The sequence below is a fragment of the Conger conger genome, chromosome 6, assembly GCF_963514075.1.
Source record: "Conger conger chromosome 6, fConCon1.1, whole genome shotgun sequence".
Lineage (NCBI taxonomy): Eukaryota > Metazoa > Chordata > Actinopteri > Anguilliformes > Congridae > Conger > Conger conger.
The window spans coordinates 30674344-30689679 of record NC_083765.1 but is presented as its reverse complement, the minus strand read 5'-3'; the positions used below and the strand labels follow the sequence as shown (position 1 = coordinate 30689679).

The 15336-nt window shown below is 43.3% G+C and overlaps 1 protein-coding gene across 1 annotated transcript in view; it reads left to right on the top strand.

Moving 5' to 3' along the window:
• tbck (TBC1 domain containing kinase) overlaps positions 1-15336 on the top strand; it is a 55905-nt gene that overhangs the window by 14757 nt on the left and 25812 nt on the right. The window contains exons 21-23 of the mRNA XM_061244827.1: positions 1852-1888; positions 5543-5704; positions 11439-11611. Coding sequence (XP_061100811.1) covers positions 1852-1888; positions 5543-5704; positions 11439-11611 — 372 coding nt within the window. The remainder of the gene's footprint in view (positions 1-1851; positions 1889-5542; positions 5705-11438; positions 11612-15336) is intronic.

The window sequence follows — 15336 nt, the reverse complement described above, 5'->3', positions numbered from 1 at the left end:
GGCTCAGGTTAAGTAAAGATGGGCCACTTATGTGTCGGCCTGGATGGTTTGCCTTTGGTTCTTAAAACGCTGCTGGAAGGTACACTTGTCATAAATGTATACATAAGAAAGAGGAACTAGACTAGAAAGGACTTCTGACACAGAAGGAATTTTCTCTACGCTTTGAAGAGCGCTGTCGAGCTGAAGTCAGAATGTTTTAATTTTCTTCAGAGTACAGGGAAAATACCAACTGCCGATTCAGGCACGTCCGTTTGTCTCAGTAAGTGGCCATTTTAGGGGTCTCCCATTTTTGGCATTGGTTAAACTCCTCATCTCTCATGATCAGTGCGGAAGTTGATGTTTTGGAAAGCTCATGACCATTCTTGCTTTGAATGATTGGTTTGTTGTTGTTTTTTTTAAAGGAGACCCAGGCATAGTGTGTGTTTAGAGGTTGTTAAATGGGTGCTGTTTCTCAAATGGTGTTATCATGATGTTTTTGATGGCAGTGCAATATACACAGCTTGCCATTTAGCTTTTTGTTGATAGAGAAACTTGTTTTGGCTGCCTACTGAGGATAATGTTTGAGCATGGCTCGGTGCTGCAGCTTCATGTTTGAAGTCTTTCCAGGAACTAGACTTCCCAAGCCATAAATAATCCTGAAGTGTCAGGGAACATTGGGAAATTATGCAAGTATTACTTTAGCAAAATAGCATGTTTGCATTTCACGCTCACTATAGCACAATGAGGAATATAAACACATTTTTCCCCCATCTGGTTTCTTTTTAACATTGATTTTCCTTGTGCTTTGGGTACATATTGAAGTTTCTACTGGGTGAGTTATTTCATCATAGCAAGTAATGAGTAAAACACAGAAAACAACACATTATTTCAGTTTTTGCTTAGATTAGTCAGAGTAGGACATTACCAACTGTAGCTACTGTAAATGAACTGGCAGTTAACGCACTGCTGCCAGCTTGAAGCAAACAATGGCTAGAAGAACTGTTATGAGGGCATTAGTATTGTCACACATACTCGCACACTCACATAATCCGATTTTATTTGGACATTTATTTATTTAATTCTTGAATTGACTTTGCGCTGTCCAACTACAACTGCATCTTGAATTCTGTCGATGTGGTGCCTTTACTGTGCATCTGCTAATGTTTTCACAGATCACAACTCTTTTGGAAGATGTATTGTTCTCCTTTTTGTGGAGATGTATTCTTGCTGGAGATGTTTATTCAGCTTTGTCCACCTTGCTTCACGGTCAGAGGAGTGAACCCCACGTAGAGTGTGAGCACTGAGACTGTGAGTGAGTTTGAGTGGCATGTACCACATCCCTGAACCATGGGTGAGGCACTCCTCTGGAGCTCTCTCAGCCAGGCCAAACATTTCCTCCTGTCAGTCGAGCTCAAACGAGACTGCTCAGTGTAACTCCACGGCAATGGAGCAGGTGTTTGTGTTGAGGCCGTGCATTTCGTTTTTTTTTTAACATCCTCTCACAATGGTTTCCCCTGACTAGAACATAATGCAGCTAACTGGCTGTCATAACAAGCTCTCCCAGTGCTATCTCAGAGCTACAGAGCTGTTTCGCTTCAATGTTGCAACTCTTGACAGCTAACCCCAGTAATCCTCAAGTCTTTATCTGTCGGCACAGTGGAACGCTGTTAATAAAAATCTCCTTCTAGGCCCACCCTTTCCAACACTTGTTTGGGGCACTCTTACCATACTTCAGGGTGAATAAAGTTTCAAGTGGAAAACAGGAATGTGTAGTGCCTCGGTTGTGTGGGAACCCCAGCCTGTGACTCGGTTTGTTTGTTTTTGTTGCTTTATGCTGTTGTATAATTGGACTTCTTTCCCTTTTATCTGCAGCTATACGCCATTCCGTGGTTCCTCACCATGTTTACACGTAAGTCCAGGTTCATTACATCAATAAGAATAGGATAGCTGTATAAATTGACTATAATTAAAAGGTTGGGAGAAGGAAGTTATTTGTGTTTGTGCATGATGTTATGTTTCCTGTATACTGTGCCAGTGGTGTTTTTTTTCAGTTATGATTAGGCCCATGGGATTTCTCTGCCTCCTTTTTAACCTGAAGTTCTGTCCTCCAACACCAAAAGGCCAATACTGAACTCTCTGAAACCACTTTTTAAGCAATAAACACATCACGGTACCTTAATTGTTGCAATTAATCATTGCGTTTTCCTCGGGAGGCTCCAGTCTTATCCAGGAAGGGCAGGCACGAGTGCACGCGTGTTTCAGACCAGCACTGCGGCACCTTCAATCAACACCTTCATTAGTAGAATCAAGTTTTTTGTGTGCTGGATTTAGAACAGAACTCTGCTCTCTCAGATAAGGTTGGACACCTGTGTACTCTAGCTCTGAGAAGCTCTTCATTTGGTCCTTAATTGTATAATTGATTGGCCCACGCATAAGAAGACCTGTAGAAAAAGAGGAAGAAGCCACTGCGAAAACCAGATGAGAAGTGGGGCAACAGCTGCAGCTTTTGGCTACCGCAGCACTTCTGTGTGCAATGGTCTATGCTGAAACGGTCAAACAGAGGCTTGGTGTCTGCATCAGCGTGTTTACTGCTGGAGCCGTGTCACTGCCGGTGTGCTGATCTCAGACAAAGACAAGCACACCTTTTAGCTGTTGACATAAGCTGCATTGATGACTATCCCAAATGTTTTTTTGGAAATAAGGCTAATGTTTAAGTAATATTAAACATGTTCGATCTTGTCAGAACAGCCAAAGCGAGAAAAAGACCGTATTAAGACAGCTCCGACTGTGTTTGTGACCATCTCAATCTAATTGTATTTCGTGAAGGGAGTGCGCACCAAGTGAGGCAAGACGACTGTGATTTTACTACAAGTGAAGACTGAAATCACTTAAAATATTGTCTAGTTTAAGGCCTTTGGCTGCTTACCGCTGATTAACCCACATTGGCTGAAATGCAGGATAAATATTTCCCAGGTACAGTAGCATATTCAAACTCATTGGCCTGCATTCAACATTTGACCTTAAAGACAAGCTGGAATGGAAGTGATATGATGTACTGTATACGCAAGTGAAAGGGTTCAAAAAGTGAAAGGGGTAGTTTTGAAGGGTGGGGATTCATTTTGACTGATGCCGAACAAGGCGGGCTGCATCAAAAGGGGATGCGCACCACTGCATGAAAAGGATATTGATTGGAGGGGAATGGAAAATTTACAGATATTTTATCTACATACACGCCCACTATTATATGATGACGTAAATCGTCATCTCAATTCAAATAGTTTCTCAGGAAGTGGATGAAAAAGTGATGCTTTGTCACGTTCAAAAGCAAGTTGATTTTCCTTTATAAGGGGCATACTCTGAAATGGCTTTTTTCATAAGAATGCTGTGTGCTAGTAAAGCCAAAATGATGCCTCATTAATTTCAAAAGACACTATCCATCGATTGTGCCCTACAGACATAAAATCAACTTAAAAATAATTTTACACTGGAACATCGTATTATGTATTCTCATGTTTTGGAGGGCCTGTTTCTTTTTGGTCAAAGTGTTAAAAGCAATTCAGTTTAATATAGCTTGTTAATTTGGATAATTACGGTGTTACCTTCAGTCATTTTACCGTGCAGGAGTGCATAGTCATTCTGGCATCTTCATTGGTGAATCACATAAGAATCAATTAGCTTTTTGGAGAAGTTTGTGAACATTGTACAGTCTCGATCAATAGTAGCAGAGTTTATTGAAATTCTTACAAACTAGATAAATCACTGCCACAAAAGAAAGTATCCACTCATGCAACTTAATTTGCCTCCGTTGTTCTGCTCGTTTGCTCAAAAATGGCATGGATTCAGAAATCTGTCTATTGAGGACTCACTGCATTTTTAAAGGATAGATAATTTCATACATCTGTACAGTATACTTATGGTCGTCTGTAATTTATCCTTATATGATTTAGCTGTTTTGTTTTATAGATTATAGGGCATGGTCTCTATGATTTGAGTAAAATTAACAATTTGTCTCGTTGCTAACAGGCAGAAACCCTGTTTGTGTAGGTTGGCCTGGTAACATGCCCACAGGGCAGTTTTCCACTTGTTTTTCCCTCACGTCAAAGCAACAAGCAACAAGTTATTTCACTGTAGTTGCATTTCCATTTTTTCCTCCCTGGAAAGTCTTTGTGCAAGTGTTTATGTGCAGATGTGTGTGTGTGTCTGTGCACATGTGTGCGTTAAACTTTAGGTGAGTAAAAATGGCCTTTTATAGAGGATTACAAATACAAATGAAGTGGCTTGACTTTTCTGTTGCCATAGAAAACCAGTAAGTTCAGTTAGCACCTTGACCTCAAGATGACAGGGCTAAGGAGCCAAACAAACACATTAATACGTTCCATTTTTGGAGCTGTCAGTGGTCTTGATGGACGCCTAGGAAGCTTGGTCACTGCGAATGGCTGATATCCACTCTGCCATGAAATACCTCAGGACCTCTTAGCCATCGCTGGGAATAGTTTCTGCCAGGCTGCTCATCTGTAAATTTGATTGCCCTCCCCCCCACCCCATTGCATTGGATTCTCTGCATTAATGAAAGTTCTGGAAGGTTTCACCCCAGTCCCAGAGTGGGCAGTGTGAGCGGCCAGATCTTAACCCTACCTCCAGTCTCTGAATGTCTATTGGTGGACCCAGCAGGCTGTGCCAAGCGGTTCCGTCCTGTTCTGACATCCCAGCCACCTCCTAATGTGCCGTAGCTGTTCTGATCGGTCTCTGATCGGTCTCTCCGAGCGGTCTCTCCGAGCGGTCTCTCCACAGCAGTCTGAGCTGACAGCTAGTTATAAGGGAAGCTCAGCGGGTTGTTGAGAAGTCAGGGTTTTGACTATGGTGAAAGCTGACAGCAGCCTTTGTGTTTGAGGGCGTAGTGGGGAAAGCACATTTGTTCCATGCACATGTTGACGGACATAATGGAAATGCGTATTTTGATGGCCAGATGACTCATATAGAAACCTTTAAAAAGAAAGGCTGGCATATTTCCGGAATAGCAAGAGCTTCCTTTACGCTTGTGCAAAAACTTCTCTTTCGGAAGTTTTCAAGGTGAAGACAAAATTTGGCTTTTTTCCACCTCAGATCCATCACATTTATGCTACTGATAAACGATTTAGTTTCTGATCAAGCTGTGATCATCCCTCACAAGGATGTCTCTATGATGCAAGCTAGTGGTTCTCAATGTTTTTTCACCCAAGCCCACCCCCTGTGTTCAGGCCCCACACTGGAGACATGATAACCTGTCTGCGACGCCATCTGTAAACATTCCAATGCAGTTAGTCAAGCTTAGTCCATTTAGCTCCATAAAATAAGTGATTTAAAATGAAATAAGCCCATAAAAATGTCATAGCCAACATAAAAGCAGAATAATCATTTCTGTCTTGATGTTTTGTGATTGAAGCTTTCCATAATTTCCTCATCTCAAGCCCCCCTGGCAGCTCCCCGAGGCCCACTGTTGGGACGCACTGCTGTAGACAGCCCTTGTGTCTGCACTGTCGGGTGTGAAGTGTGTCTGCTCTCTCTTCCTCACCCCCCTCTCCAGACGTGTTCCCGCTGCACAAGATCTTCCACCTGTGGGACACCCTCCTCCTGGGAAACTCCTCCTTTCCGTTCTGCATAGGCGTGGCCATCCTGCAGCAGCTGAGGGACCGACTGCTGGCCAACGGCTTCAACGAGTGCATCCTGCTCTTCTCCGACCTGCCCGGTGAGAAGGCCACGCCCACTCGCTCCGACCCGCCCGTGTGACCTCAGTGGCACTGGAGTGGTTCCTGGGTGTATAGGAGTGAAACAAACAGATGTGTGAATGTATTTAATATGCAGAAGGAATGATAATAATCATCTTCATAAGTGAGATGTCTGGTCTAGTCTGTGCATTCGCTGTCTGACTACTCCATTGCATCCTTGCACCCATACCCGACTAGGCTGGAGTGGATGTTTGTATGTGCTGCTGGCTCACAGTGTCTGTATGCTTTCCTTTCCAACCAGACACTTTACCAGCTGATTAAACCGTCTTCTTGGTTGAACCAATTTACCTTTGCTCTCTGGTTCCGAGACCATGGCAGGTTTTTTAAAAGAGTAACAATTGTCCTTATTTTTATTGGTTCATCCAGGTTAGCTCCTGAAATAATTCAGACCTAGCTAAATTTGTTAAAGAATATGCCCTAATGCTCTCCTGTAACAGGGGTAAATAAGGACTTCTTATGGAAGGCATGTTGTGAAGAAATGTCAGTCAGAACCAGCTTCCCCAGCAATTTGTGTGGTAAATGATGCGTGAAGGAGAGATGTAGAGCAATAGTCACAGTGGTCAGTGTGACATGACGTCCCTTGTGGGTCCTCAAACATTTCTTGCTTGTTGCTCGGCAGTCAATAGCGGCCATTACTGAAGATAAGCCGATGCGGGGGAAGAGTGTAGGTAACTGGTTACCCAGGATAACATGTTTGGTACAAGTTGACCCCAAGGGGCTTCTGCTATTTCATGTCAGTGCCAGTTAGAGTGATAAATGATGATTGAAACAAATGTGGCAGCATTACCAAGCTCATTCAGAGCAATGCATGCCCCTAATTCTGTGTACACAGGGACACAAAAGCAGGATTACTCTCCAAAACAAGAGGGGAAGCTCTGGTTGCCATGGCATTTGAGGATTGAAAAATGCCTGGAGCGTTTAGCTATGATACTTAGGCAGCATATTCAGAATACATTCTTTAAGATTTAGCAGTTGGTGAGGTGTGTGTATGTGCACTATGTAGAACATACTGAGGTAAAGGTGCAAAAGACTGACAGGGTTTAATCTCTCCTTTTTCTTTGATTTATAGCACAATATATCAATGTCCTTGCTTCAACCTATGATTTATTGCAATTTTGAGTGTGTGAGATCGCTCCTTATAGGTAATCATTTTTTCACTCCCACTCGTTCATAGTTGTCGGTCTGTATTGTCGACTCATTTTGCAGAAGAAATTGCACAGGGCTACATATTGAACTTCTCACTTCTTGATCCATTATGTTTACAGTGTAGTGTGAATGTTAGTGGACGTGAAAGGAATGGACTGGTATGCAGTCAAGAGAGAGTCAGTCACAAAAGGAGGGGAATCACTGCAGTGATTCATTTGACAAAGTTGCCGCACTCATACAGTAGCGCTACCATTTCATTATCTGGTGCCAACTGATTAAAAGCGTGTGGATGAAAAGACTGGCAGTTGCTGTCTTTCTAATTATTATGATTAAAATGATTATTCTGTCAGTATTTAATGATGGCTGTAGAGCTCACCTTGGAGCATAGTTACCCTGCTAAGTTCATGCGTCAGCTGATATCAGATTTCTTAGATGCTGGCACCTGTAATGTCTTTTCATAAAAACTGTCCTGAGAAGTGGTAATAGTCTCCAGGCTTGCCCTTGAAATACGCTGTGTAATCACTTTTTCTTGCATTTAATGTTTTCATGAAACCAAAGGGTAAAGAAGCGCACTTTTACTACCGGAAAATAATACAATATAGTTTACGTGTAAAGTATGTCATTTTTAAGCGTTCTGAGAGGTCTGAGAATGTGTGTCCGTTTGGGTGCTGTAAATTAATTTATGATTGGCTGCCCACCAAACAGGCACACTGCTGTTTCGTTTAAATGTACCAGTAAATCACAGTGCAACTTGCATAATCAACATTCTCTCCAATAGACCAGTACAAAGATCCTCCTCTAGTGAGAATGTAATCACTGGTGTTTCAGGATAATAAAATACATTTTGGGCCAGTTTCATTTAGGTAGATTAGGCTTGATCGTGGACTGAATTGAGTTTTGCATGGAGAATCACAATTTAAAATAGAATTTAGTCGAGGACTTGGCTTCATCTGTGTCTGTGGCTCTTTATGAATAATATGGCCAGTAACTAACAACAATTATGATGAATTTGCACAGGCTCTTTAAAAAATGGGTGCCTTGCCGTTCTCTCAAACTGCAGCCTTGCAGAGTGGGAACTACAGTGGGCCTCTCCCCAGGCCCTATGCCCCCTTCAGCAGCTTTCCAAATGTGAAAACAGGGTCAAAGCATCACACAGCGCACACGTGTCTTTTGTAACCTTGGTGCTGAAGCATGGTAGAGAGGGGGACTGTGAGGGGGAACAGCAGGACACGGAGGAGAAGGAGGGAGCGTATCGCTTCAGCCGGGGCTTTGCCCAGCAGGTCCACCGTAAATGACCAGAGCACCTGTCGGTGTTGTCTGCTGCATGGCTGCTAACCCCCACCAATTACTCACTTCATCTCTGCTGACAAAGTGGGACCCACGCGGGCGGTTCTGTGGGCGCCTCCAGAGGCCCCGTGGGAGTCCTCAGAAAGTGTGCGCCTTTGGGCATCACTCCACTTACAGAGAAGGACGGACCCACCTGCTTTCCGTTCCGCAGAAGCGACTGAAAGCAGTTTGGTGTTGCACACCGGCATCTCCCACTCTGGGCTCCTAACGGCGGCATAAAAAAAAGCACCTCTCTAAGATTCACATTGGTGGAGGGCCAAAGGAAGTACAAGAGGTTTATATTCAATCATTTTTATAGAACATTACTCATTTTATATTTCCCCCTCTCCTTCCGCAACACCTGCTAGGCAGTGCAGCGCTTATCTTATTTATTCTGTGTACTCTCACCCAGAGAAATGTACGAGGCTAATATGGCATGAAACGGTAAATTCAAATCACAAAAGCAGCCAAAGCAACAATAACATAGGGACAAAAGAGTGCTAAAGAGTACTAAATAGGCATCGGGTAAAAATGGCAGTAAAACAGAAACCCTGAACTGTATAATGAAATGAAACGGCGAAAACCGTACAAATTGTGCCTCACGACAGTCCTTAAACGTAAACCTTTCCCGAACCGCCCACGAGTCAGGAAACGGGAACACCTGTGCCAGGTGCTGCCGTTGCCTTTAACAGCATGAAGTAAAATGTTCTCACAATGTTACTGGAATGTTTTGTCAATGTTATAATATTGCCAGTGCATAACAACAACATTGTGAGAAGGCTTTGGACCTGGATGTCAGGCACTGACCTGGGATCAGCTGGCACTCCGCCAGGTGAGTTCGGGAGGGGTCGAGCGTCAGGTGATTTGTAGCGCACACCTGCTTCTCCCCTCAGAGGAAACGCCACCACTTGTCATGGGAGAAGATTGATGGCCCCCATTCCCTGTAGCTGGGATTCCTTTGTTTAATTCCTCCTGTTTTGCCCACTTGTAGCTACATGATATCCGTGTGTATGTCTTTAAAAGGCTCACTCACGGGAGATGAGGTTAGACGAAACTCCCCCAACACACACACACACACACATACATGCACACATGCACACATGCATGCACGCACACACATACACACATTGTCTCTGTCCTCCCCCTGCTCTCCAAACATGTGCACACAGTAAATGGAAGAGCTTTGGACCCATGCCTAGACTAGACCTGATTGTGCTTGGCACATTTTCAAGGACGACATCTGAAATCGTTCTTATGAATCCCGAAATATTCATTTAATATTGCGTGCGCTAACAAGTTGGTTACCAGGAGCCCCCAGTTGTGAGCGCCTTATTCCCCTGTAGCGTGTTGCTGGAGCTTAACAGGTGGTTTGTCGGAGCTCTCTGTCGGCAGACATTTTAATTTCATTTGATGAGTGTTGTTGATTCCGCGTTAATTATAGCCGACTGCATGAATCTTTGTTTGAATACAATTTCTCTCCACTCCCTCCTTGTCTTTTCCCATTGTGCTACGCTATTCAAGACACATTATTCTAACTGATTTTTAAAATGGTTAAGGTGCATTCTAAATGGTTTTATGTTGCATCACAAATCTGGAATTTCCCTCCGTTAGTGGTTAGCGGATGCAGGAAAAAGTTAATGGTTTAGATGAAGACACAGGCTAGTGGGCCTTAAATGAGGCAGACACTCATAGATCTGGAGACGCCGGATATCTCTCCTGACGTTCATTTTCGTTGACAGGGCTATTACTGAAAAGCTGTTGAGAGGGACTGCTCCGAGCTTGGAGTTGCGCATTAAATATGTACGTGTGGGCCCCCGAAGGTCCAGCCGGCCCACTGAATAATGAGGGCCAAGGCAGGAGCCGCATTCATGTTCTCCCCCCCCTCACGATACACATTAGCCCTCTCACAAGGCTTAAACATTCCCATCGAGCGTCACATGTAACCTAAACGCACACTTTTCCCACTAATTTTAATTTGCATCCTGCTCCATCTGTACATTAAGTTCAGAAGTTGGAAATTGAGCATTTATTGCTTTGTTTTCGTGACTATAAAAGTGGGGCTTTTGGTGACTAGTGTGCTCAAATTATTCTTGTTGGGATTATTAAAAGGTATGCTAATGTAGCATTCCAGTATTGCCTTTGATTTGCACAGCACATCAACAAGGTTTTAATAATAAGATTGCATTTATTACGAGGCTGAGTCATGGCCTCTGAAGGTGTTCATTTCATTGGCATGCGATGATGGATTGGACCAGGGCTTTGGCACGGTAGGCTTTTTCTCTCCATTATTCTTTGTAATTATTTTTCTTTTGTGCAGTCTCCACCACAGACGTAATTCAATGTTGGAGTTTAATGGGCGCTTATGCACGCTCAGTGCCAGTTGTTCTCCGAGTTTGATTGCGTTAACGAGGCCCAGTCTGCCTCTAACGTGCTCGAACCCCAGGCAATCAGCGAAGCTAATCCCAGTTCAAGAAACGATTGCTTTTTCGAGAAGTGCTTGGCGTGGAGTTTTCAGCTGGCCTCTTAAATGGTTATCAGTCCTGGGTGCTGTGCTGTCAGAGGGGAAGTGAGCTGCATTGTAATGCTCCATGGCCCTGGAGAGTCTCCTCCCAGCTTGTAGAGCAATCCCACACGACCATTGTTTCCATGGAATGGGCCTGGAATTTTGTCCCTGCCCAGCCGGAATCCGATTTACCCCCGAAAAAATCTCAGATATTTGGTTTCAGTGTAGTCTCCGCTGGTCACAGCAAGTGTCCCTTTTGGTATTTCGGTAAGTGACTGGAAAAGGGTGGAAGAATCACTAAATTGTAGAATCCTCCCCTAATCCTGTGAATCCCTTTCTAATCCCTGGTTTACGGTGCATCGTATAGGAAAGTGCCGTGACATTCGGAGAAAGCCACTTTCAAAATCCTTTTTGTTGGGTGAGAGCGTGAATGGAACTCTTTTTCAGAGCCAAGTTAGGGTACTGGTGCTAATCCAAGCCGCTACCCTTAAAAATAATAAATGGAAACGAGATTGAAGGTCAACTGGATCTAGTTCGTAGAATGTACATTTTGGTAGAAGGAAAGTTGTTTGAGATATGCACATTCTCACATAGCTTGCTTAAATTCCTCTGGCTTAAGGTGCTGATCAGAAGGAAATGTAAAACTTTTTATTAACTTCATTGCAATATATTTCAGTACTTAGGCTGTTTTTATTTACACCTGTCTTTTGCTTTCTAAGAGATCGACATCGAACGCTGTGTTCGAGAATCCATCAACCTCTTCTGCTGGACTCCCAAAAGTGCCACATACAGGCAGCATGCCCAGCCACCCAAGCCCCCCTCTGACAACAATGGCTTCAGCAAGGCATCCTGCTTTTCCCCTGACTACCAGGACCTGCCCAAGACTGACCGGGTGAGTGCTTCCCAACAGGCTGCCATTTTGGCTCTTTTCCTGTGGAAAACATTCCCCTGAGAGCACATAGTACAGAATTTGCCTGGTTTTGTGCTCATTTCATTGTTTTGTCTTCGTTGTGCACCTTTTTATAGGGGCATTGGCCATGATTCAATCAATATTTCTTAGAAACCTTTTTGTGAGGGGACAAACGTACCACTTAATTAACGCAATTTAAAATGTTGAAAACAAGTACTGATTGAATGCAGGCTATGGTGTCTGTGGATGGATGGTTACCCCGTGTTCTCACCGAATTTGGTCGACCAGTTGCCGGAAGTCCATTCATTTTCTGTGAAACGACGGCCAGCAACATGAAAAAATGGGCATCTGAGTTCTGTGCTTCCTAGGTTCTCAACCAATTTCATCCAATTTTGTGAATAATTGTTCCACCCAGCTTCACTCACTGCAATGGAGAAGCAGCTAAAAACTTCCGGACAGGCAGTAGACACTGTCCAATATGTAGCTTGCTCTACCAATATTAGTCGCATTAACACCAAAAAGCAATGGAGAGTTGGCTATTGCTAATGATCTATTCAATTAATGAATTATTTGTTTGCGTGACTGCAATGTTTTCTAAGTTAGCAATTGACAGAGATTGGGAGATCACTGGATAGTGGTAGCTAACTCATGAGCGATATTTTGCTAGATAGCTAGTTGGCTATAAGTGAGAGATATTTATTGAGATATATAAGTTATACTAGTTAGCTGAGACAGATGGGGTGATCTAGGTTGCTAGCGACCAAGAGAGATGGATATTGCAGGATAGCGAGAGAGTTATTATTATTTTCTATCAGTGTCATGACATAACTCTGGCCCCTCCGTCAGCCTAGTACACTTGAGCTACCCATCAACCTAATCACTAACTATGAGAACACAGGGTTAGCCTGTGCAGCGTTCTGCACCTCCCTGCAGTCCCACACACTGCTCCACCCTCAGCACATAGGCTGCTCCGTGGCTGAGGTCAACCTGCTGGGAGCATTGCTCTGATCTCCCCTCGGTGACTCGCTTGGAAATGGATGTATGCTTGGCTGCACAGTGAAGTACCTGAGCTCTGCAGCCAAGAGCGATAAAACCATGAAGTAACTAAGGGCGCTCTTAAGGTAATCACTCTGCAAAGCAGGCGGTCCTCCAGAACAAAGGAATCAAGCCGCTGTTATTGCACCAAGGTCGGTCTACATATGTGCGTTACCTGCGTGCTATTTGCAAACTTCCCCCCCCCGTCTGTGGGGGCTCTGAAAGTGCAAAGGACTTAGTTGATCCTATTTTCCATTGCAAATGAAGTCTGCCTATGTGCAAATATCAGCTGTCTTTAGTAAGTCTATATTTATAGAGAAGTATTAATAAGCCCACTGACAGCACACATTGAGTCATCACACCAAATAAGCAAATAAGCAGCATACAACTTCTTTCTCTGAAAATAGTTAAACTAAAGGGAGCTGCCAGATACACTTTTACTGAAGTACCGGAACATTCCCTGAACAGAGTAGGATGATATTGGAAACGATTATTATTGTGAAGTGAATAACAAAGTAAAATTCTTACCATACCTTATTTTATGGGTCAGTGTGCTTCAGAGTGAGGGATCTCATTCTCAATGGTGTGTGCATGATGACCTTTTGTTGCTCAACACTTGTCACTCATAAAGAGATTTTTTATTATATTTCAGTTTTGGTTTATGTATATGTTTGGCCCAGACAGTTTTCGTGAAAGATATTTTAGCTACTTATCAGACGTTTCTGAAGACCTGCCAGCCAGCTTTACAATGGAGAGCATTACAGAGATTTCATCGGTTTGTGTCTGATTCACTTTGAAGTAACCAAGTCACTTTAAGTAACTCCAGAGCAGTTTTCACAGTGGTATTATGGTGTGAAATAAATATTGTCACAATATAAATGCTATTACTTAATATGATTTTTATGTTTATAATTGTGAATAAACTCATAGAATCTATCTGCTCATACATACAGCCTCTGAGTGACTGCAAAGCTGCTTCTACAGCAGCGTTTTGTTTCATATCAAATATTATCTTGCATTACAGGCATGTAGCATGACGCTCCTATGCAGAGTGACTGACACAGCTCTTGCATGTCTGTATAGTATACTTTCATGCACCTGGATATTTACTGAAGCAGTTCAGGTTAAGTACCTTGCTCAAGAGTACAATGGGGGATGTTCTTCCTGGGATTTGAACCTATAACCTTTATGTATTTTCCCTTGCTTTGGACCACAAACCCCTAAATGCCCTGAAGCCCACCACTGGTAACACCAGCAGGTCATCAGGAACTTGTGTGGGCTTGCGAGTTAGAACCTGCACCGATCCTAGACTGCAATCCGCCTTCCTCCTCCTCCTCCTCCTATCTTTTCATTGGTCGAGCAGCATCCTCTCAGTCTCTCCAGGCTTCTCCAGAGTGTCTAACGTTATGCACACTCTCTGTTCCACGTCGTCACTGTGCAGCGTTGGACTGAAGTAGACATTCCTCTTGGTGATAACATCTTTACTGCACATCCACACATGGGCCTAATTGCTGAAGCTGCATAATTTTACAGAATTACAGAGGCTTGACTCCGAGGCCTTACTTGGGTTCTAAATTGTACTTACTGTATGGCCATTAATATGGATGAATTGCTTGTACTTTACTCAATTTAGATTTTAATCTATTACTGTAAGTAGTCTTTCTGTTACAGTACATTGTGCCTCCTACAACCAATGGATGTCCTGGTTAAGGCACATGACTGGGACCCGCAAGGTCGGTGTTCGATCCCCGGCGTAGCCACAATAAGATCCGCACAGCTGTTGGACCCTTGAGCAAGGCCCTTAACCCTGCATTGCTCCAGGGGGGGGATTGTCTCCCGCTTAGTCTAATCAACTGTAAGTTGACACAAAATATCAACATGCAAGTACAGTAAATGGTATTTATTTTCACTCCATCCACCATGGAAAACATGTTTTCACCATCGGTTTTCTGGACACTACACCACACAGGGAGGCTGTCTCGCACAAGAGCATCCTGGGCCTTTTCCCGAATAGATACCAGCACATTTAGAATGGGCAAAAAAAATTTAGATCTGAAGCAGGTCTGTGTACCTTTCTTATTCATCACTTTGATGTGTCGTTTTCCATTTTATTTTGCCTGGTTGACTTTGTTACTCTCACAGACATTCTTGTAGGCTTATCGCTGTTTGTCAGTTTATGAAGCCACTTTAAACGGCGTTTTGAGCTAACTTCACTTCTCTGCACACACCCTGCACATTCTGTAGCAACAGCATATTGTGTGTTTATCACAGACAAAGAACACTCCAAAGCATAAAGGAAAACAATGTAACAAATTGCCCATTTAACTGGTTTTCTATATAGAGAAACAATGTGAAGTAGTCTAGTGTGGTGAGACTTGTCACTTTAGTGGCCATCTGGGACAGGTAAGTTGTTTCACTGTGGATGGAAGAGCCATGAAACGATTGCAAATTAGAAGAAAAATGACAAAGCCTTGGCAACAACATTTACTGAGGCTGTACGGCATCCAATTCTGACATTTTATCTAGTTCCACTGTAATTATGACTATTTCACAACATCAAACCAAGCTGTGTGCTTGGACTGTTTGGCTCTGGTTAGGAAAAATTGAAAGGGATTTTGTTTTCAAATCTTCACAGAGCTTGGCGACAGCTGAGGGAGAAGGAAAAAATGATT